At 39.7% G+C, this 23,455-nt stretch overlaps 1 protein-coding gene across 1 annotated transcript in view; it reads right to left on the reverse strand.

Moving 5' to 3' along the window:
* Window positions 1–23,455, reverse strand: part of KCNH5 (potassium voltage-gated channel subfamily H member 5) — a 173,177-nt gene that overhangs the window by 58,183 nt on the left and 91,539 nt on the right. The window contains exon 8 of the mRNA XM_026113627.2: window positions 9,199–9,398. Coding sequence (XP_025969412.1) covers window positions 9,199–9,398 — 200 coding nt within the window. The remainder of the gene's footprint in view (window positions 1–9,198; window positions 9,399–23,455) is intronic.

The following is a 23,455-nucleotide window of genomic DNA, read 5'->3' on the forward strand; positions in this document are numbered from 1 at the left end:
CAATATGAACAGACAGAAAAGACTATTGCATTGAAAAAGCCAGGCCTACATATCGTAATTCAGGAATTTACTGATGTCATGATAAAGTAACTCTCCTAATGATATATTATTGTATATAAATGGAGAGGGACATTCACTTGCATGTACAACGGTAAAAGAGTTAGCTAGGGATGAATATTCTTTACTTCAGTTTTATTGTGTGCAACTCTGCTATTAGTGAGAACAGAGAATGAAACAGATGACAACCAAAAGAAATACTCATTATTAAAAGATTTGACAAAAGAGCTTTGATTTGATAAAGACAAATGTAGATATATCTATGGAAAAAAGGAGCAACGAAGACAGGCAAACTCAGTCGTAAACTATGCGTTTACTATATGCTCCAAGCATAAGACTTCACCAGCTCTGGCTTTATGGCTCTTCTTTCTGAGTTTACAAGAAACAATGTCTTGAATTCAGAAGGAGTCTCGCAGAGGCCACCAGCTTCCCTTAGGTAACTATTAGAAGGGCTTGGTGGTGGCACAGATCAGAATCTGCAGTAATTTTCTTGCTCCCATAAGAGACACATAATATGAGATAGGATCACAGAGAAGCATTTGGAAGCTAATGATAAATCTTCCAAAGATCCTACAAGCAGAAAGAGATGCAGAAGCTGAGCACTTCAATTTCAGATAAAAATTTTCACAAGAGTGAAAATGACCCCCTATTGGTAAAACAAAAATTGGACACTTTTACTGTGAAATTCTCTTACTGAGATCACAGCATTTTTAATGCAGCATGTACCTAAACTGGACAGTTTGTTAGTAGCAATTTGTTTGCATTTGAGTCCATAAGGTCATATAAATGCACGTACATAGGTGTAAGACAGAGAAATTCAATTTAAGGGAGAAGATACCCTGTAATGCTCAAGCTATTGTTTCACTGTTAGAAAAATGCCCTGCGGCACTTCATGCTGGTAGGATTAAAGTTCATCTGGAAAACTTGTTCTATTCTGTACACTCTTTCAGCAGCATAACAAAAAAACACCCAGACAAATTTCCAAAGAGGAAATTTCCTTGGAGGTTTCAAGACCCTTCTTGGTGAAATCTGCCGTTTATAAACAAGGCAGGCTATTACGGTTGCTGACTCCAGTGCTTTACTAACCGATAGTTTTGGAACACGCGACTCGAAGCAGGCGGTCTGCAGGGACCAGATGCTTGCACTGCTGCAGAAGTTGCTCCATCATAAATCTGTAGCCACAGGCTTTGCAGTCAGCTTTTCCACATGCATCCAAGCATCACAAAAGAACAGAACTTGCTACGTTTCAGTGCACAATGGGAGGAGAAAGTTGCGTTCTCCCTAAAGAAAAACCTTCGTTGTCTGAATAAGTTGCGTTTCTAACAGAAAAAAAGCCAGGCTCCATGTCACACGTGAACAGCGTGCATGTGGGCATGAAGATCTGAACTACTATAAAGTTGAGAGAGGAGAAAGAAAAGCACGGAATAACACGTACCACTTCCCTTTTCTGTACAGAAAATTAAACCCACTCAAAGTCATTATCAAACAATTGCCCGGTTCTGCTATCGTCGCCCTGTACCGATGGGTGCCCAGCCAACACGAACCCTAAGACAACAGCCATCAGTGGGGAGATTGGACACGCAGCCACCTAGAGCAGAACGTGCTAGGTCCCACCCCGTGGCGTGCAGGAAACGTTGGCGGCAAGCGAAAAGTCTGCAGTGGCTGCTGGAGATTCAGGACAACGGTAACCAGCTCTGGAAGGCTCACAGGGAACTGGCACAACACGTCCGCCCATCTCTTCTACTTGAGATCTGGGAGGAGAGAACAATTCCCAAGGAGGTGCAATCTGATTTTTTCCTCTCCCATCCTTTTCCTCCGCATGCTCAGGCAGTTTAAGATAAGCCCCTAGAACAGTTCAAAGAGCTCTACAGGGAGCAGAGATTATAAAGAACTCAAGGAAGAGCAAATGAATTGAAAAAAAAACTGTGTGGGTTAAGAGTGTTTCCAAATAATAGCCTTTAGGAAGGGTTTAAATAATTTTTTAAAAAATCTTCCTTAGCTTGATACCACTTAGCAAATATTATAGAATCTGTTAAGACTTGTTAACAAAGTGTACAGAAGCTAGTGAATGATGAATGATATCTATTTGCAATTCCCTTTCAGCACACAAAATTTGCACTTTCTCAGGGTTGTAGCTAGAGGATATATTGACTGGTGTCTGAGCAAAGAGCTTAGACAGTCTTAGCGGTGGAATAATAAGGACTGTTTGCTAAATGAATAACAGCAATGAGTATCTGAGATATTCAGAAATGTCAGTCAACTTTGACACTGAATAAAATAAACTCCTCCAACTTCTAACCAGTTATAGTCCACAGACCAGTTCTTTTTATTTCATGGGGAAAAGCCACTCTAGGCTTTCAGACATTCTCAACAGTGATAATCAAGGTCAGATTTCTCCAAAGAGCAAAACATCCTCTAGATACCTGACTCAGTTACCTGGATTTTTAGAAGGATTTCGCTCACTGAATGTTGAAGTCTTTTGCAGACCTGGCTAAAAGTGTTACATTTGGCACTGGACTGGGGCCAAAGAGACAAAGGTAAGAAAACAGCTGATGGACAAATCACAGAGTATTACAATAACAATCAGATAATTTTGTAAGTAGCTCAAAGGTGATGTATAGATTTGAACAGTTATTAACCCTGCATGCATCAGGGTAATCTTTAACATATACTGAATGCCTTGGCACTAGGATTTATTTAAGCAGGGATGGTGTGCTTCATTTTAATTGCACTATCTAAAATTCAAGGTCACTTGCATTTAAATACTTTTTAAAAAATGCTCAGAAATGGAGATTCTGAAATCAAGTCTAATTAACTGAGTTTGGTTTATTTTTTATTAGCAATATGTGAGCTGAATCAGTGCTCAAAATGCTTAGGTTTAGTGCTATATTAACAAAAATAACCACTTTTTAACTGAGTAACAACAAGCGTTGGAGATACTAAAAAATCCCTAAATACGAGGTTTAGATTATATTAAATTCAGTATTGTCAACACAGCTAAAATCTGGCTAAAGGCCTGAAAAACCTAGTAAGGATATGTGAGATCATCATGTGTTGTAGGGAAACAATTGGCACATCGGTGTAGCGTCTGCTGGATCATTTAATACACTGAAAAGCAGAGCAGGAAGCACACTAATAACATCCGCTGATGACACAAAGTAGAAGACCCTAGGTTGTCTAAGCACTGTAAAAGTTTGAAAATAGTAGATTTCATCATTTTCAGTTTTGCTATATATCTGTCACAAACACAGTCACTATGTGATCATGTGATGGGGCGAAGGATAGCAGACTACAGCGAATCCTATCGTTACAAATCAGCTTTTTAGAGAACAGAAAGAAAACATCAGAAGTATAGCTTACATCAAGGAATCTCTCAAGTCACAGCATTGTTTGGACTGCCAACTCCTGGCACAAATTATCACCCTTGGAAAGATGGAGTTGATCCATGGGCTATTATATCCTGTGGCTTTTGCTTGCAGTGGCTTTATTAAGCATGCGGCATTAAGTAAAGAAGTCACTGAAAGGTGAAAGGATTAAGAAAAGAGATCTGCAGAAGACCTTCCCCTAGACATGGTCTCTGGACTTATAGCCCCTCTGTAAGCAACATCACCTTGGTGGTAGTGCTCCGGAAAACACACGGCTCGTCCACGTAGGTACTTCTTCCCCCAGGAAACAAGTTTTTGAGCTGTTCCACAGCCACGGTTTATAGAGATGGCTCTTTTACCTCAAGCATTAGAGACTCATACTTTTATCTGTGGCAATCCCTAACTCAACACTTCTTAGAGGCAAGACAATCGAGGGTCTAATCTTTCCTGGTTCTGCATGGTGCATTCAGGAGCTAAATAATCCATGCCCTCCATTAAGATGCAAGAGAAGGCCCCAGTGGTGCACAGGCCCTGCTTTCAGACCCATGTGAAAGACAGTGAGTCCATGACCATCTCTCCTGCATCCCGCTCTCCAAAGAACCGTGGATTTCAACTGTACCTGGTCCTAGCTCAGCTCTGTGAGGTGAGGGAAGACTTCTGGTTCACCTGTTCCATCTGCAAGGAACGACCAACAACCCAGCCTCTACAATAAAACAAAAATACTTGTCCAAACGATTTTTACCTTCCCTCTTCAACAGGGAATTGTGTGTAGCTGTCACATCTAATTTTGCAGATGTTCTCTTTGGCCACGAAGCTTGAAAGCCTTCCACCTCCGGTCATCCAGGATGAAATCCAGCCAGCACAATACAGAAACATCTTTGTGATGGGATAGGGTAGGAACAGCAGCCTGATTCCACTACTGGTGTCAGGATATCACTAATACTTCCTATGGCTCTTGAAGACCTTATTAATAGTGAACAGGACTAAAAGGTACTGTACTTTCATAGATTATTGTTTAACAGAGTTATAACCTGGATCTATTTACCACAAATCTCTCTCCTGTATGGAAGCCTAGTGGGCCAGTAATTAATAGTTTTATACTGTGTTATTTTCCTATGATTTCCATTTCAGTCATTGCAACTTGGAATTGGCTCGAATTATTTGAATCTCCATTGATGCTCAGGTTGAGACTAAACAGAAGCCTTTTTTTCCCTCCAACCTATGGCTTTTCTGAAGGAATGGACTGTTAAGACATGATAGATACTTATTTAATTGCTTTTTGAGCAAATCTTAAGCCATACAATAGCATAGAGGTCAAGAAAAGAAAATCTTTGGGTTTTACTGACATTTCAGAACGTTATCATTAGATGAGACCTTGAGACATTTGCATGTAAGTTAATACTTTTTCTGCTTTCATGTATAATGACCTATTTCTTATAGGAGAGCTAATATCTATAAATTTCTCATTTGCTGCCTAGCAGATTTCAATAAAAACTAAGAAGTTTGAATTCAGGCTGTATGTTTCATGTGTCAGATTATTACTGTAAAGATTTTTTCAACTGCTTAAAAATTACTATACACAGAGAATGCTCTGGCTCCTTTTTCCCTCTCTCAAAAAGCCCCAGATTCTGCTAGGTGAGAGATACTGTTTAAGTATATAAAGGCTTCTTAGCTTTTGCACGTATTTACCTCTGCTTCTTACTAGATGAATAACCCAGAAGCCTGTACCTTTAAACATAAAAGTAAATTCCATCTTATGTTTGAGCCACTGTTACTACAGGAGATAGAGGCCATGTGCATGTATTACATATATCACCCCTGTTGTCAAAGGAGGGCTCTAATGTTTAAATGATTCAAGATTATGGATCACAGGCTGCTTGCTTCCCCTTAAGTACTAATAATAAATACACCAATGCTTTTAGTGTCAATGTTAATTCCTTATTTGTGAACATTTAGAGACAGGCTGAAGTGCCTTGGTTTGAAGACAGGATTTGAAGATGAGCCATTTCGAAGGAGAACGGCGAAGCCTAAACTGTCTGTTTAACACGCCATCTCTTCGGTGTGGGAGAACAAGGCTTCTTCCACACATACCAAGGACAACAGACTGGGGCTTTAAAACAAAGCTTTGCTTGGGACAGCTTGCTTTCACAAGCCAGCAAGCACTAGATCTTCACTAAACTTTCTCCAAGCCAACTTCCACTTTGCCTTCACTGTACATCTAAAACAGGACCTATCCTTCTCAGTTTTAGGTGAGATCTTCTTTGGGACCAAACACCGAATCTGTCATTCAAGGATAGATACTTGAGCTCTGATGCAACAAAACTACGTATGTTAAATCGTAGTAATTCCAGTCAAGCTATTAACTTATATTTTAATTTCAATCGTATGGATTTAAAAACTTTAGTTATCACAGAAACACACACACATGTGTTTATTTTTACTACGTCAAGTTGCTAGGACTGTTCATCACCATAGGAACCTACTGTAATACTCAAATAGGAAATCTCATTCTTTGTTAGCACATGAACCTTCTTGTCCTTTGAATTTGGCTTTCAAAACAAAGCCAAAGCAAAATGCTGAATGACTGAATGAAATTTACTCTATTTGTGGCAAATGATGTTGCAAAACACATTCTAGTGTGATAATGCAGATATATTTGGAACAGCCGAGGATGTAATAGCGTATGTTTGGAAGAAACATCCCTGGATGATGGCAACTGTCAAGGAAATTCACCACTAATTATCATGTGTCATGAGCACATGTCTTCTGCTGAATAATAAGAAGCTTATTGAAAGGTTCATAAAAATTAAGGAGAATGGGAAATAATGTGATACAAAGATATCCAGACAACTGACTGGTCAGAATCTCATTACTGGAGCTTTTAAAACTAGACTGGAAGGAACAGCTAAGGTCACGTCCAGATGGAAGCACTGCATAGAAGCTAGTGAAGACCTAGGGCAGTCCCTGGAGAGTCCCTGAAGACCCTGGATTTAGCAGCCCAGGTGCAGTGTAGTCCCGTTAGCTCCACTGCATTTAAGGTAATAAATCTGACTTAAGTCTGTATATCTTGGAGGTTCCTATAGCATCCTCCCCTCCACTTGCTGCTCTAAGGTCAGTACAGATGGAGAGCACTCGGTCAGTCTGCGCACCCCACAACAGATGTCTCCTTGCCATTCTTGGGAACTACTGTATTGTGCCCTGCAGACTGATCAAAGACTACCACCATTCTTCCCTCTCTCTTCTGCTGCAGCGTTAAACATCTCATGACCAAGAGATGGAATATTTTTCAGGGTACAAAAGGTATTCGGCCACAAAGAAAAGGCATCAGGCCTACTAAGATATTGACCTCTCGGCTCCTAAGCAGCTTATTAAGATACCTCCGTGTCTTCATTGTGACTGTTAGGCTACACATCCACCAGACAAAAAAATACCAGGATGGAGTGACAGATGCCTTACTTAATATGCAGTTTATATGCAGAGGGCCTTACAATTCCTTCTTTGCATCCTACAGGTCTTGAAAGGGTAATGAAAGAACTAGCGCAACAGGAATGATTCGCTCTACATGACTAGTCTCTGGGACTGCAGCACTGATCCTATGACATGTCAGCTGGGGTTTGCAACATTTTCTCATTCGTTTTGGTGAAGCAGATCACCTTATAACCATATAACCACATGACACCTTCCAGAGTGGAGGTAAGGGTAGGAAGGCTGCTTGGCCACCAGACAACCTTCCACTCCTTCCCAAAAACTAATATTCACTTTGGCTAAGACCTGGCAGCTGAAAGCATGCTGCCAGCTCCTTACACATGTACAGACCCAATGACGCTCAATGCAGGCACTACAGGCCGCTGGTGTTGTAGCTTTTGCAGACTTGAAGGCTGTAGGGGATACAAAATACCAAAATATTCAAACCAGTGCCTAAGTTCTTACATTTATCTTGTCTCTGGTCTTCTATAACATTGGTTTGGGAAATTTAATTATATGCAACTATTAACATCCTGATTCAGAGGCTACTGAAACTCCTCCACTGGTTTAAATAGGTTTTGGATCCAGGCCTAAGATTTGGCAAGTCTTTACCAAGGGAAACCTGATAAAAAGTCACAGGTTTTACAGTCATATTAATTATCTAGCTAAGCAGCCACTACTATCTTACAGACCAGAGAACACTGCTTACTATGAACCAATGATTATAGCTCTAACTGCATTTTTATAATCTATAAAACCACACTTGCGGAAACTATGGAAGGAAATTTCAGTAATTAAAGCAAAAGTTCTTCTAATTAACTGCAAAGCATCACTAAAATCTATTGAAACTGTAGCAGAATAACACAGGATTCTGGCTTAATTGCAAGAAGACAAATACAAATAAAATTTGAATTTTCACATTTTTTTTTGTTTACACAATAGGACCTAATGCATTTACAGCAGTTACATTAACAAAGCTCATTTTGAACACTGTATGGATCACCGTTCGGAAGTTAGGAAGTTAGTGTTAAAGAAATTAACATATTAAAGAATGTGGCATACTGAGGCAGAAGAATCCAAGAAATCAAAATCCTAATCAATTACAATAGTCATATCTGGGACAGTTAACCAAATTTCACAGCAGGTGATTAATATGATAACTCTTGTTGCACAAGCATGATGCAAGTTGAAATTTTTCAGTGCAGAAATTTTATCGTGGCATATCTGAACAAGGTGCATCAACATCACATACCATGCAATAGATGAAGAGGAAGCAAGAATTTCAAAGCTCTGTAAGTGCTGTGCACTGTAAGACACTATTCTGCCATGACATTTCCTTGCCCTCCCTGGGACAACTGCTTTTAAAGCTCTTGTGAGAAAAATCTTCATGAAAAGCTTTAACGCCTAATTCCAGCTGATGCGGATCAGCTCCAGAGAAGTCAAAGGAGCAATACCAACGTTTACTGCAAAAAGATTTAGTCCTCAAACTGCTGTATTTTACTTACGTTCAAGGTATTGCAGATGGCATCCATCCCGTCTGACTGCAGCCCTCTAAAGTATCCAGTCATAGACTATATAGACTTACTTATGTACATACCATGGAAAAAGATAGACCTAGAAGACAATTCACTTGGTCTGTCTTAGCATAGGACACCTCACCTCACCTTCCTTTAACTGGCTCTTGAAGGAATCCAAGCGACCATCCCTTTCTGAGGGCTAGTCAGGCAGGATTTCCACCCAGAATGGCTACCAGCAAGGCCACTTTATCTGTATATCCCTACCAAAACACTTAAGTTCTAGCTGAGAGATTTTAGCTAGAGGAGGTCAATCTCCACTGTCATTAAATCCTACACTAACTATGCTGATGGATATATGGATGTCCTGTGCATCAGCAGAAGATACAACCCAACCAAACTCATGTAATTGCAACTCACAGATGCCAACACTTTTCAGACTAATACTGATATAGGTTAGATACCAAATGGTATCCTAGGACTAATCTGAAGATCAGTTTCCAATTGATGTCAATAGTTAAATGCATTAAGGGTATTTAGTATTTTAGTAAAGTAAGACTGGAAAGCATAAAACGTTGACCATAATGAAAAATAAAGGCATATTTCCAAAATGGCAAAATAGTCCTTTTTTAAAAAAATCATTTTTTAATCTAAATGCAACCATAATAACGGAGTAGCATGCAGTTAAGTTTTTAGCAAGTTATTTGCTTTTGTAGAATTGTACAATCCTATCTCTAAAAAAGCTTACAATGGGTACAGACTCTTGCTGTCTAAATTGTTACCTCATGCAGCCATACCTTCTCTGTATCAATTCCTTTAGACATGGACCAGGTTGAGACAATATAATCCATGACTCGTTCACTAAGGCCTTTCGGGACTTGATATAATTTTAGGAAATCCCGCACATTGTTCAGCATCTCATGGTATCGGTTGGTGTTGGCATACATTTGCTGGAAAATGGTGGTGACGTTTCCAAAAATAGTTGCATAAAGAAGAGCTGAAAGAAATGGAAGTAATTAAAAATAAATACGTATGCTCCAGTAAAATGCTACTCATAATTCAAGAATAACTTCAAAGAAAGTGATATATGGTTACAAACTACTTCAAATGCATAGGTGTAACCTGAAAATTTCTATTTATACACACACACACAGAGGCACACATACAGAGTTATTTATTGAATTTTCCCATACAATTCATATAGTCACGCAAGGCGCATTAATTTACAAAATCAATACAGAGAACTTCCATGCACAGAGTTATTCAAAAACAGCCACTATGAATTAATATATCATAAAAATTTAATACAAACTAATTTTCAAGTGTAGCTGTAACCTACCACTAAACCTTAAAGGCACTATCCAAGGAATCATACACTTTTTGAGTAAGCCTTTCCAACTGAAAAGGGCATCCAACTCCGTATACTATTACATGTGTGATACGGTGAAATGCTATTTGATGGAGAATGATTAATTTCTCAAGCCTAAATTCAGTAAAGCATTTAAGGAAAAGCATAAATGTACACCTTTGCTAGAGCTGTCTTGAATAGTGTTGGACTGAAAGATACTGTTAAAGTCAAGCAAGTTTAAGGTGCTATATTGAGTCACAATCAAATTATCCTTGCAAGAAAGCCCAAAATGACATTCTTCCATTAGGCATTACAGATTTTCCAGAAAAGAAAACTATTCTGACCTCTCATAACACCGATGTGCTGCACTTTACTTCTGCTCTTGACATTATCAAATACACAGAAATATGCCTGTCATTTTTAATAATCTTTGCTTGGCGGTACTGTATAGCAGAGTGCAGCTATGCATTTCCATACTGCGTTTTTAAGAAAACAGCCGCAGCCTACAAATGGCAAACAATAACCCACTGTGAAAGGATAAATGTCTTTCATCTCTCAATGCATAATGTCTTCCCTCTACACAACACAGTTCTCCCTCATTCCAGAAAACTGACTTGGTTTCATACTCATTTACTATCATTTATCACCCTTACGTGAGAGGTGGCATTTCTAAGGAAGTATGGTGTTTTCTTAAAACCTAAATAATTGAAAAATTGTACTTCCATTTCTCACTGTGCCTTTTATTATGTCAATGTAAAAATTAGATGCTGAAGTTCAGCAGAAACACAATGTTCATCGTTTCATCAAAAACTGGGCTTTTTTCATCCCAACAGACAAGATGGTATCAAACAAGGTCACACAGTGGGTAGCACAGATGAACACAAGGTTTCAGTTTTAGAAAGCTCAGTAGATTAATATTCTACATGCTGTCCAGAAATAGAGCTCTGTGCAAACACAGGTTTTTTTCCCTCGATTTACCGATTGTTGTATCATGTCTCCTAGCTGCTAATAAAAGGTTTTCTATATCTCTGTGCCCACTCAAATATATATCAACACTCACAAAGATTATAGAAGCATCTGGATTATAAAAAAGTCTAGATGGATGAATGTCACCTGACTTTTTGTTTGTTTTCTTTGCTCCCCTGGACTTTTGAAGTAGGTCAAACCTGATGAAGTGTCACTTCTTGTAAATGTGACATCCTTCATTGCTCTCAAGAACATTTGTTAATTTACCATGAACTTAGCTCATCAGATATTTGAGTCCAGAGCACTTCCCCTCTTGCTTTCTGATGTCAGATATACCCGAAGCCAATTGCGACTGTAAAGAAAAATCATAGCTATCCCAGCTTTCTGCACAAATAAAATCTGTGCAAGCCTGTAATTACATCTAGACCACGTAGGCAACTGCAATTCATGCAATTCAACTGCAAACCTGCGTAGAAGATGCAGAGGCTGATGGAAAATTGTGACATAGAGCCCAGTTAGATGGGAAAGAAGAGGTTCAACTCTGACACCTGCCAGGTTGGAAACAGCAGAGAATGTCATGGTGAAAACAGCTTGCCTGAAACAACCAGTATTTATTTCCTCCTCTGCAAAAAATGACTCTTCGGTGGAGACAATTTGTAGAAAATATGCAGCCAGAAGAGAAATTCTGTCCCCATTATATGTCTCTTAACAGGGGGGCTTGGAAAGTTGTACTTAAAAAAGTTCAAGAAATTAAGGGTAGAACAAATCATTGGATCAAGCCTGCAAAATTGCTGGAAACTACCCAACGGTACCTGCCTAAACCAGAATTCATTAGCCGACACGCCACAGAGTCTGCACAGACAGACATGGCATTACGCCTCTGCTTGAAATCAAAGCTTTCCTTCGACTGCTATTGTAAATGATAAAGACATGGCTGAGCACATCTAAATACTCCACTTCTCTTACAGCTTCATGCAGTGTGGGCCTTGGGCAAACATTTCAGGGGAACCTACTTAAATCTTTAACAGCTTTGTAGCCTTGCCTCGAGGACTCTCCTTGCTTGTGCCTCTTCCCTGCTTCAGCACTGGCCACTGCTGGGCCTGGTTAGCTGGGTTTCAAGAGGGAAGCACATTTTTCATAATTTGGCACAGAAAATCCATCTTTTTCTGGAAATGAGCTCCCCATCCCTGTTCTCTATGATAACCAGCAAAGAGGATCATTTGGAAAAGCTAGTGTTTATCGGTCGGCAGGTCCTGGTTTGCAACAAAGTAAGTTTGTGCTGATGAAGAAATTATTTGCATTGCATTTGTTAAACATGTTGTGACACTGTCCTCCACAGCAAAAAGTCTGCTTGGGAGGGTTTAATGCTAAGAGGTTTAATCTGCTTTAATAATACAAGTTACCTGGCTTTGCTCTTCCCTGCCCAGCATCAGGCTGGGGTGATCTCAGCAACAGAAAATACAACAGAAATGGGACTTGAGTATCTAGACAGATGACCTGGTCAGCTCCTTAGCTGGCATAAATGATAATATAACGAATAACACAACGCTACTTAAGGCATTTCGTTTTTGCTGTGTTTTAATTATTTTTGGCAGGGGAAACTGGCAGTAAAGATCATTTGCAAAAGGTTTTGAAGGATGTAAAATACTGTGCCTCTCCTGGCAGTAAGAGGATTTAAACAATCTATAAAGAAATCTCTGAAAGTATACATGCACCTGAGTAGTTTTAATTTAGTCTCTCCTTTTACAAGAAGCTCAGGGGAAAGAGAGAGATTGTGCTACATGCACTGAAGGGGAAATTACTTTATTCAGTTTCTTGATTTGACTAGTTAGGTCAGACAGCATTTATTCATCTTCTCTTTAATGATTCTCATTTCTTCAGATTTCTTCTGCTATGTTCCTAAAGTCATACAATGCTCACTTTTTAATTGCCTTGTGTATGTAAATCTTGAGCAGTCTTCACTAGATTTTATACAGATCAGTTTAAAATAATGTTGTAGAAATATTTTTTCACAGCCCTAAATGTGAGGTAGGTCACGCAACTATTATTTGAATTTCTATTTTTACTTTTCAGTGTTGAACGGTCTCCTCCAAATTATATACAGGGATTTAAGCCCTACATATATTTACATGTAAACTGTGTGTTGCTATATTTGTACATATATAAAATATTTTTGAATGATTTAGTAATCATGTTACAGAAATCTTTATGCCTGTTTAAAAACAAGCAATTAGCTTACAAAATATGACTCGGAATTACCTAAATTATTGCAAAGCATTTCAGATCTCTTATCATCCTGACTCCATTCTAAGTATGTCCAAATAGGAACATCTGCTTTTAGGAACTGAAGGCTTGATTGAGAGATCTAATTTTCCCTACAGTCTGCTCTATGCCACAGTATTATTTAATCTAAGCAGATATAATATACCTTTAAACTGTAATTGTAAAGAAAAAGACAAGGAAAAATATACATACTCATTTTTACATGCTGAGGCTAGCTACAACGTCTTCAATGAATTTTTGGAATTAGGCATTCCTGCAAGATTATTGGAGCCATATCATTCAATGGAGAGATTAGATATACGTAATATCCAAATATCTGATTTATTTTAAAATCTGAGCAGTTTTCTATTATTACTTTCCTCCCTACCTTAATACATCTGCTTATACCACAAAATGTTTGCAGGCTCTATTTGGTGCAACACCTTGGAGTACAGTACAGTCTCCATTTCCCAAATTCAATCACCTCACTGAAATGCAGCAGTGATAGGCTGTCACTGTTACAATAAACAGCTTTCCTCAAACCCAGCAATGTTATTCAACAAAATGCATCACTCCGAAGAAAATAATCCTTCCAAGCCCCCTCCCTAACCAGTGCCATTTTCTTAGAGCACTTTTTTCATCTCTGTCCCTCTCCTGCCCCACAGACTCAGCTTTCCACACTCCACCCCTCAGCAGTACTCCTGGCTGCCAGCTCTTGAAATTCATCAGCTCCGTGAAAGCACCAAACACGACCTCCTGGTCTTGCATCAGCCATCAGGTCTGCGAAACTCCAATTCTCATTTTGAACCCTTGGGTCTCACAAGAACTATGCCGTTAAGATGCGCTACCCCATTGCAGCAATGCTGACACCAGTATCACAGCAGTGTTCAGGCAGCATCCTCAGCACAATCCCTTCTGATTTACTGGGATGGGGTATCAGCATCAGACCCTCCTAGCTTTCAAATTTTACTTCCAAAAACGCCCAGTCCAAAGCAAAAAATCTCTTTCCACCATACCTGCAGCCAAATTGCTGTAATATCCAAGTGCCATGCAATCTGACATATTATTCCCAGAAGCCCTCCCAGAGCATCCTTATCCCTAATTTACAGAGAAGAAGCTAATGGCTAAAGGCCTAGCTTCAGCAGCAAATTTCAGCTCTGAACTTCTCACTGCAATCATCTGAACTGCTAAAATCAGGGAGGACCTCAGCGTTTTGTTGGATCTGGGTCAGAAGGATGAGTACACGAGGGTCTATGTGCTTACACTTCTCACTTGGCCTAGGTGTGTTTGCCTTCACGCAGAAAATTCGAAGTATCCAAAACGTGCCAGGTTTAGCATGCACCCCCTGGTTAGCCTGGATCCACCATCCCGTGGCTCACGTGCTCTGTATACAGGGCCTGCATCCAGGCATGCATCCCATACCGCCCACGGCAGGGAGCCCTCCGTGCATCCCGGCCCCCCACGCTGCACAGCTCTTCCTTGGCTCCAGGTTTCATTCACCGCACTCCTCCTGACCCAACACCTTCTGCATGCTCTTCTAACGCCAATATTAAATTAAGAGGATAATGATAATGATAGATCTGTAAAATCTCTGTTCGCTCTAATGGCATATTTGTCTGATGAGTACTAAAAAGTAATGTAATTAAGAGATCATCAGCAGTAAACTGTAGGAATTCGCACTCGCTATTCTTCCCTTTATAGGGGATATTGTTTGCACAGCAGAGTGGAACAGCTGCTTTGGATGCAATTAGGCATTTTGCATACTTTATGCATAAATCCTTATAAAAATAAGGGCTTTCAACTGCACTCGTTCAGTCACTGATTTTTAAATGATGAAACTGGGAGCATTTTTTTTTTTTCATAAGAGCACTCAAATAAAGGAAAATATTTACTTTAAAGCTCCAGTGCCCCTCCACCGCGGAAATGTGATGCAGCTGACTAGCTGGAGTTTTTGCACACAGTCGCAATCCCAGACTGGCTGAATTGGTATTGCAAAACACTGTACCATGCATTACTAGACAGTCTTAAATTAGGGGTACCACTGTTCATAATTATTAGTGTGTTCCAGCCATGATGAAGTGATGGACATTGGCTGACGTTGGCTAAGGTTACTCAGCAGCGTAGACAAAATATCACACATTTTCCCCCCGAGGATGCAGGGCCAAGGGCTGCCTGGCTCTGACAACATATATGCCTGAGCAGCTTGAAATCACAGTTTGCACACAACGTCTTACCTGTTCAACATCCCCTGCCACGGCCACCCCATGTTATATGATTATTTTATTTATCCACCCGAGAAATGGTGCTAGCCAAAAGAAATATACCCTTGCACTGGTTCAGTGGTGTCCTCTCAGTATTTGGATGCAGTTTCCTGCATTTTCTTTCATCTGGAAAGCCTTACGTGTCTTGGGTTTGCTTATCCCTTATCTTACTATTTAAAGGTGATGAGCACCACATAGCAAGCCACAACCTCAAATGCGAAATGGCAGCAATTGCACCAAAACATGTGGCAGGGCAAATACCATTACCCTGTGTTAATCAAGTGGCAAAACCTTGCCTTCCCCAGCAAATCCACATCTCGCAGTAAAGGGGCCTTAACTCTGGAGAATTTTTCCCTAAGGCTCTGGGGTTTTAGGCTTATGGTTAGGGGTTTTTCTCTGTATTTCATATCCAGTGGAAGGTGGGTCTAGTGGGTCACAGCGTTTGGGGGAGGACTGAGTTGGTATTAGGGCTCTGCCCATTCTTGGGAGGATATATGCATGCATTTATCCTTGCTTCCTAACACAACGCAAAGCAGTGCAAAATATAAATGCAAATATAAAGGTAACATTTAAATTTGAATTTATAAAAAGGGTGTGATTTAAACACAGAGAATAATTAATTAGTAAAAGGAACAACCGAACCATTTCCTACCCTAATGCTTCTTCATCATTCTTGTCGCTCCAGAAACATATTGTCTTCTTACCAAATGGCATACGTAGCATTTGACACACTGCATAGAGCCCTGTGCCATGGTATGTGGTAATTATAAGGCAATTTCTTCACTGAAGGAATTACAGTGAGTGGAGAAGAAAAGCAGAGAAGCAGAAGATGACCAGATTTTATGAGAATTATGCTCACCAGCAACTCCTTGCCTCTAGCACTTTGCTCCCCTTATTTATTATCTCCATTTTGAATATTATTCTTAATGTTGCCTCTTTTCCACCCAAATCTCTCCTGTATTTCAAAAGAGTCTCAGTTGTGTCTGTCAAACAATCATCTACCTGTCATACACATCTTTCTCATTCCTTTCTCCATCAAAGAAAGAAAAACTTGCTTTTCCAGAATGCTCAGTTTTTGGTGTTATTATTGGCCAGAGCTGACATCTGCGGATCGAAACCATACGCGGTCCCTCCCCTGTACGCCCCGCTGTGTCAGAAATGTCAGCTGTAACAAGCACAAGATGCAAAGGATCTCCAGCACTGTTGCATGGAAGCATGGAAACCGACAGTGGCTCAAAAGTGATCATTTACAGAAAGAAAGTTCTCTCAGTAAAGTAGGCAGCTGTCACTTTTACAGCATGAAGCAGCTTGACAGCTTGTGGCTGGATTTGGGCTGCTATTTTTTTTTCCCCCTGTTTTTCTTTTCTTTAATATTTTTAAAGGAATTCTTAGGTGGGACACCAAGTTCTTGTCACATTAAGATGAAGCCAGGATAGCAATGTTGCTCGAGGCAGGACACAAAAACAGCACTTGCATCCTGCGGAGCACCACCTCAATTTTGTACCTTGTTAGAATATAATAGGAATATTGTAAACAGACTTTCAAAATGTTAGACATATACCAGAACATGCTTCTAGCTCTCAGGATATCATTTTCTATCTATGCCAATGTAAAATTTTTACTGTATAGATCTGTACGTGTTGGTGTGTTTTAGAACACACAAATATACATATATATAAATAAATGCACACACACATACATCTCTATGTGAGTGTGGAGTACAAATGGACTCAGACTTACTGCAGTTCCTAATTTTCCTTTCACACTTCTAATTTGCTCTTTCTTTCTAGTGCACAGTCTAAATTTGCTTACTCATTTAATTAAATATTCAATTTTATCTCAGTAGAATTAATGAGAATGGATTTGGGACAATTCGACAAATGATTCCCACTACAAAACGCAGGACATGCAGGTCCTTGAGAGACATGGAAAACACAAATGTTTGCTTAACAGTGCATCAGTTATAACGTATCTACCCAAAAGTGTTAATGAGATAGAGTACAGTTAAAAGTAATCCTGCTTTTATTTTGTAGTTCCTGCATTCTGTATTTTAATTTGTCAAACTGAACTCTGCATGAGGACAGAGTTTGTATGTAATTACTATGGTATTTTTAGGAGGAACAAAATCACATACTTAATAAAACTGTAAATATTAAAACCCTCAAATTTGGAGAGGATCTTCACATCCCACTATTTTCAGAATAATTCTTTTTCATAAGATGACCACAAGACTGGCTTCATTGAATCGAACAGTAATGTCTCCTGCTCATCTAAATCACCTGCAAAAACGGCTTCCGTCTAATTCTCAGTCCTGCAAATGCAGCCTCTGCTCTGGACGGAGCTGAACAAAATCCAGTATCCAAAGTTTTCCGTGGTGATTCCAAAATTCTATCTCAAATTAAATTTGCTTTCCCTGAAGCATTTGCACAAAAAGCAAAGAAAGAAAATGATGAAAACTTGAAACAAAAGTTATTTTAGTTTCATAAAACCAAAAGAATTTGTAGTAAAACATTTTTTTTTCTGGTTTTATGATTGCAAACCTTTGAAATCCAAGCAATGGAAGAAAACTTCATTTTCAATGTAACAAATGTGTTTACAGCAAAAGCAAAATGGAGTGTTTGTTACCTTCACACACAGACACGCCCTGGATTTGTAATATTCAGGATTGATTCACAGCGTCTTTCAGGAACGTCCATGAAATGCAAACCCCGAGCCCCTAGCCTGCTGCTCACTATCAGGCCAACCTGAATCCCTCTTTGTCTAATTCATCGGCACCGAGGTTACGTTTCAGCACAGCATTTGTGCATGTGATTGACGCGACGCCTGCTCCTCACTTCCATTAAAGTAATGCTTATATAGATTGCCGAGCAGGGTTGGACTTTGGCATGTTCAGCGCTTGCTAAAATGGTGCAGTTTTTGTCCAAAAATTTCACCCTCATATTTTCAGAGTTTAAAGGGGACTTAACTTTACTCTACATTGATTATACACTTAGGGAACCTGTCCTTCATCGTGGTATCGGTTTAGCTCTGATGGATGCTGAACTGTCACTGGGCCTGACAGCTTTTTCCACAGTTATCTTGTAAAGAAGAGTCTTGTAAAACAGCCAATAGCCAAGTGAAACCTAACTGCAGAAATGAGCACGTTTTCCACTTTTATAGTCCATGAAATCATGTCTGCTACTCTGCGCTGCATCCTGCCAGGAGGGGAAGAAAATTGAAGTTGGTTTCTTCATTTAGCACTGAGTGTTGCAAATTAACCCTTCACGTATTCAGTGTACTTTGACCCCACTGAGCCCTAAACCAGCAGTGGGCCCAGCTGCAGTCCCCGGAAAGCCCCCTCCATGGCTTTGGTAACATTTACCCCCTTTCCAAAGACGCTTCTCACCAGCAGAGAAGGGGCTTTGAGGAGGGGTGTTAATGTCAATATGCTTAGCAGGAGGGGAAGAGGTTTGCCATGGTTCATTTTCTCCCCATGCCAGTCACAACCCCAGTTTGGTGTAGTTTGTAGGGCACCTGAGAGCACATCTATGGTTAAGAAGGCTGTTTTCCACATTCATCTTTGCAAGTGCCACAATCTATTCTGATGAAGAACAAAAGCACCGTAGCATGGTAGGCAATATCCCAAATATATTTTTGTATTTTCTATCAGAGGACCATAAAACCTGACGGTAAAATGTATGTAAGAGCTGGACATCAGCACAATAAATTATTTTCAGATGAAACAGAAGTTGTCTCAATACTACCTCACAGCACCTTGCCTCCACCCCTCTCCACCAGTCCCTCCACTCTCCAGTGCTCCTTTCTCCGTACTACCAAGAACACTGACAATGTTGCAAATATTTTTAGCCATTCTTGTTGTCCTGCTGCATGGGTTTTGAGAACATTCAACAGAACGACAAAAGGTTACATAAGCTTTGAGGGCTAATTAAAACAAACAAAAAAATTCTGGCTCTTCATTTCTGCCTCTGTGCACGCACCGTCAATCTCCACATGACTATGTGAAATGGGAAAAGCATTTTCTCTTTCCTGGCAGCAGCTCTCGGAGCTCTCCTCCTCCCTTTCCAATTCCTTCTAATCAGCACTTGTTTCTATCCAATTACCTCCCTGCCTTCTTGCTCACTATTCCAGGAAGGAGATGCTGGAATTAGATTTGTTGCATTTCCATTCCTACATTAACACTAATTTCACTGAAGTCAATGAAATTATACTGATGTCTGGAGAGTATCAGAGGAGAATGATTGAGTGTGTTTTATCACTTTCCTTTGACTTTTTTGTGGTTGCTCTGTAGCATTTTTAAATGTTCTGTTTCACTAAAGTCCATTTATTCCTCTCCTGGATCCTGTGATGAAGTTATTCACTTTGGGACAAATGTTCCTGCTGTGAAGCCCCAGAGGCCATCTGAAAGATGCCTGGGATCCGTGTGGCCCACTGAGCTACATACCATGGAAGAAGTGACACACAGCATCCGACCCTCTAAGCCGAAGTCCCTTATCTACCACCTAGAATTCTTCACTGGGAATGTCTAATTCCTTCCAAAAATCCATTTCTGCTTTTGCTCTCCACAACACTACGGGACAAAGTATTTCCTTGTGCTACTCTGCAAGGCCTGCTGTCCAAGCCCTCACATCGGCCACCCCCGGCTCCCATTGCGAGAAATAGTGAGCAATCCCTCCTCTTCACCTGCTGTGTATCGCTCCTGATTTTTGTAAGCCTTCCTTCAGTGTTTTTTCTCCATCGTGAAGAGCCCTCATCTGTTTGATCTTTCGTTCTGAGGAAGTCATTCCATACTTCACTCTTGTCACCCTTCTAGATACCTTTTTTAATCCTATAAAATCTTGTAGAACAATGCAGTGTGGTGCAATGATGTCTTCTGCTTTTGATTCAATTACCTGACTAGAAATCCTATTTGCCTTTTTGACCAGTACTGAATATTGCACCGATATTTTCAAGGAACTATCTGCAATAACAGTCCAATTTCTTTCCTGAGTGGTAATTGCTAATTTAGAACCCATTATTTTATAGTTGTAGCCAGCTATTTTTTGCCTACATATATTAATTTGCATGCACTAATGCTGAATTTCACCTGTCCTTTCACAACTGCTTCTACAGTGAGGCTGATATATCAAACCAGCAACCCCAATTTCAGGATTAAGTAGAAAAAGGCCCTGCAGAACAAAGGAAAAAAGCCTCACTTAGAAACAACTAGGAGGTAAAGAATGAAAAAAAATCAGCACCAAAATCAAATAATTGCTTAATTTTTTTAGGTTTATGCCAGTATCACGGCTTAGGTCCCAATACTTGGGAAGATTTTATCATCCTTCTCCTATAGGCAGGATTGACTATTTCCTAGAGTAGGGCAAATACAGTTTGGATTTTATCCAGGAACGACTAAGCCAACCCTAAACTCCAGTGAAAATATACGAGAGATTTGACAGAGTAAAATCTTCAAGATACAACCCAACACTTCTAACACATACAGGATCTCTCTTGAACATTAACTCTTTAGCAACAGGAGTAAACACTAGTGTCTAAAATTTGTTTTTAAGCCTCCAGTTTCTCAGTCCCACTGTCATTCCATTACACCATTAAAGGAAGATGCTAAACAACTATAGTCTTTATTCAACCAACAGCGATATCAGCTATGAATGGAACAGGTTAATTTAAGTGATCTTGATGTCTTCAACATTTTCATTTATATGCTGATGGCTACGTGAAATATTTATTACTTTAGGGTCTCTCCCCCTGCATATTTTGCCAAAACATGAAGCATTCTCAGTTACTTCCAGCTGTTAGGAGGCATTAAGAGCTGGGCATGTATTCCATTAATTTCCTTTGTTAGGGGGAATGACATTTTAAATTATACACAGAATAGGGAATATATATGGAATGGGCAGTTTGACAGTATTTTCAGGTTTTTTAGTCCCTCTGTGTTAATGACTTAACCCTGTTAGCATTATCTGTAGCTATCATTCGCATTAAATTGTCCCACTGACTACTTGTGCGAGCAAGAAATTACTGTGTCCCTGGCAGGATGAAGCCTTCAAACCCAATGAAAATGAAAGTCAAGAACTCATTTGTTAGCACATCTTCCCAGGCCTTCTAGCCTGCTTGTTCCCAAGCCTTTGCAGTATGATACAATAATTTTAGACTGAACTATTAATTGAGGTTGACTTTGCAAAGCTGTTTTCTTTAGGTTTTTTATTCAGCTTTGGAAAATCAATCCCAATAGAGTTCATTTTATTCCCCACAGTTTGTTTGATCCAATTGCAAATATTTTCTTTAATCTTATAAGACATCCAGATTTATTATCTATGGAGCAAAGTCTCTTTATCTCCTCTATTGATAGTTTGAGAGAAACAATCTTTCACATATTTCTCTTTTTATGCAAGTATTTATTCTTGCATATATTTATTAATAAGCATAACAGTAAAAAACATTTACCTAACCTAAATAAAAACACTTTGAACAACATTTGCAAGCTAACCTGCTTTTGTTCTTAATGATATTAATCTGAACACTTTTTTCCCAGAAGATGTGATCCAAAATTCACTGAGGTCAATGGAAAGTATCTGCTGAGGTTTGCAAGTTTTAGGATTAGCAATAAAGAGGTATGTATCTTTTCCTTCGAGACTGTGTATGCACAGTTCAAGGCCTGGCAGAAGGCCTTTGGGAAACTATTTGCATTCTTTTAGGGTCAATTCATTGCAAGTTTTCTGCAACATGGACACTGCGCATACAGAAAGACAGATACTGTAACTAAACAGATAACAAAGACAGGAAGTGACTTTTTTCCAGTTTCTTTCCAATGTAAAAGAAAAAATTAAAAAGATAGAAACTGAGCAAGAGAAAGAACTTTTATGTTATCTTGAAACCAAACACTTAACAAATACCAACGATATACATAGTTGGGAAGTAAAAAAAACCCAAAAAAACAAAAACAAAAAAAACAAAAAAACAAAAAAAAACCCCAAAAACTTGTGTATATTAATTCTCTTCTTCGAAACATGTCATTACCAATAAAAAAATCTATTTTTCATCAAAATTAAGGTTAGGCCTAAATGCTTTCAATGTTACCTGAATAAGGTTCTACCACAAATTTCTTTCACTATCTTGTAAATTCCTCCCACTTTTCCTTCCCCTCCAAATCTCCTTTCAGCCTCTGCTGAAGTTTTCCAGAAATGACAGAGCTCCTTTTTTTATTTTGTTTAGAAACTTAACTGCCTCCCATCTGAGATAATTCTAAGCTGTTTTTCTTCACTTTACTCAAAGTTATTCCTAATTATTTAATGAAACTGATAAGACACCTCCTCTGGGTAGAACTTGTTGCCATGACACCATAAGAAATGACTCCATATTTCTCCTCCCCTGGATCTTTCTGAGGAATTTATACAGAACATCTTGCTTTCACCAACTCCCCAGCTTCCTTAAATTATCCTTAAAAGGATAATTAACAATCTTTGCAGCCAGGTTTTATTGGAGTAATAGGGCTAAAAATGGTCCTTTCATAAATAAAATTTTCTCCTAGTACCACTGGCCAAGATCCTCCAGCTTTAGCCCTCTGCCGTAGTACTCCACACCCTCGTCATACAAAGCAGTGTTAGTCCAGCTGCCAGATGGCTAGCTCTCATCACAGGGGGGTCGTTTTAACCATAATTATCATAACCATAATTAACCAGTAACCATAATGACCAGTAACCATAATTATCAGCCTCATCAGCTTCTGTCCTGTAGCTCCTGCTACAGTTTCTAGAGGCGCTGAAGGCTCAGCGCTGTCGAAGGACAGAGCTCCACCAGATTACCTACCCCGACCTCCTGCATCTCTTGAGACCCTGCACCTCAGCACTGCCTGGAACTCCACAACTTTGGTCTAAGACACACGGCTTCATCTGGAGAGCGCCCTGGGGGCATTAGACCAGCAGCAACGGCATGCCCATAGATGACTCTCATTCCCACAATCTGTGTCCTTCTCCTCAAATTCAAACAAAACAGAGAGAGAGGCAAGGAACACCTTTCTGCATCTGCAGTCATCTTCCACGCACCCATCGCCATCAAAACGCCCCACTCAGCAAGATGGGCTGCTCCCACGCTGCAACAGCTACGTGACTGCCCAAATGCCATACCTGTGTCTACACCTGCACTAAAACACAGGAGCAGGGGCACTGCACGGCAGAGACACTTCTGCTCCAAGACTTTCCGGACAGGAAAGCACAAGGGCAC

The sequence above is a fragment of the Dromaius novaehollandiae genome, chromosome 5, assembly GCF_036370855.1.
Source record: "Dromaius novaehollandiae isolate bDroNov1 chromosome 5, bDroNov1.hap1, whole genome shotgun sequence".
NCBI classification, from domain to species: Eukaryota; Metazoa; Chordata; class Aves; order Casuariiformes; family Dromaiidae; genus Dromaius; species Dromaius novaehollandiae.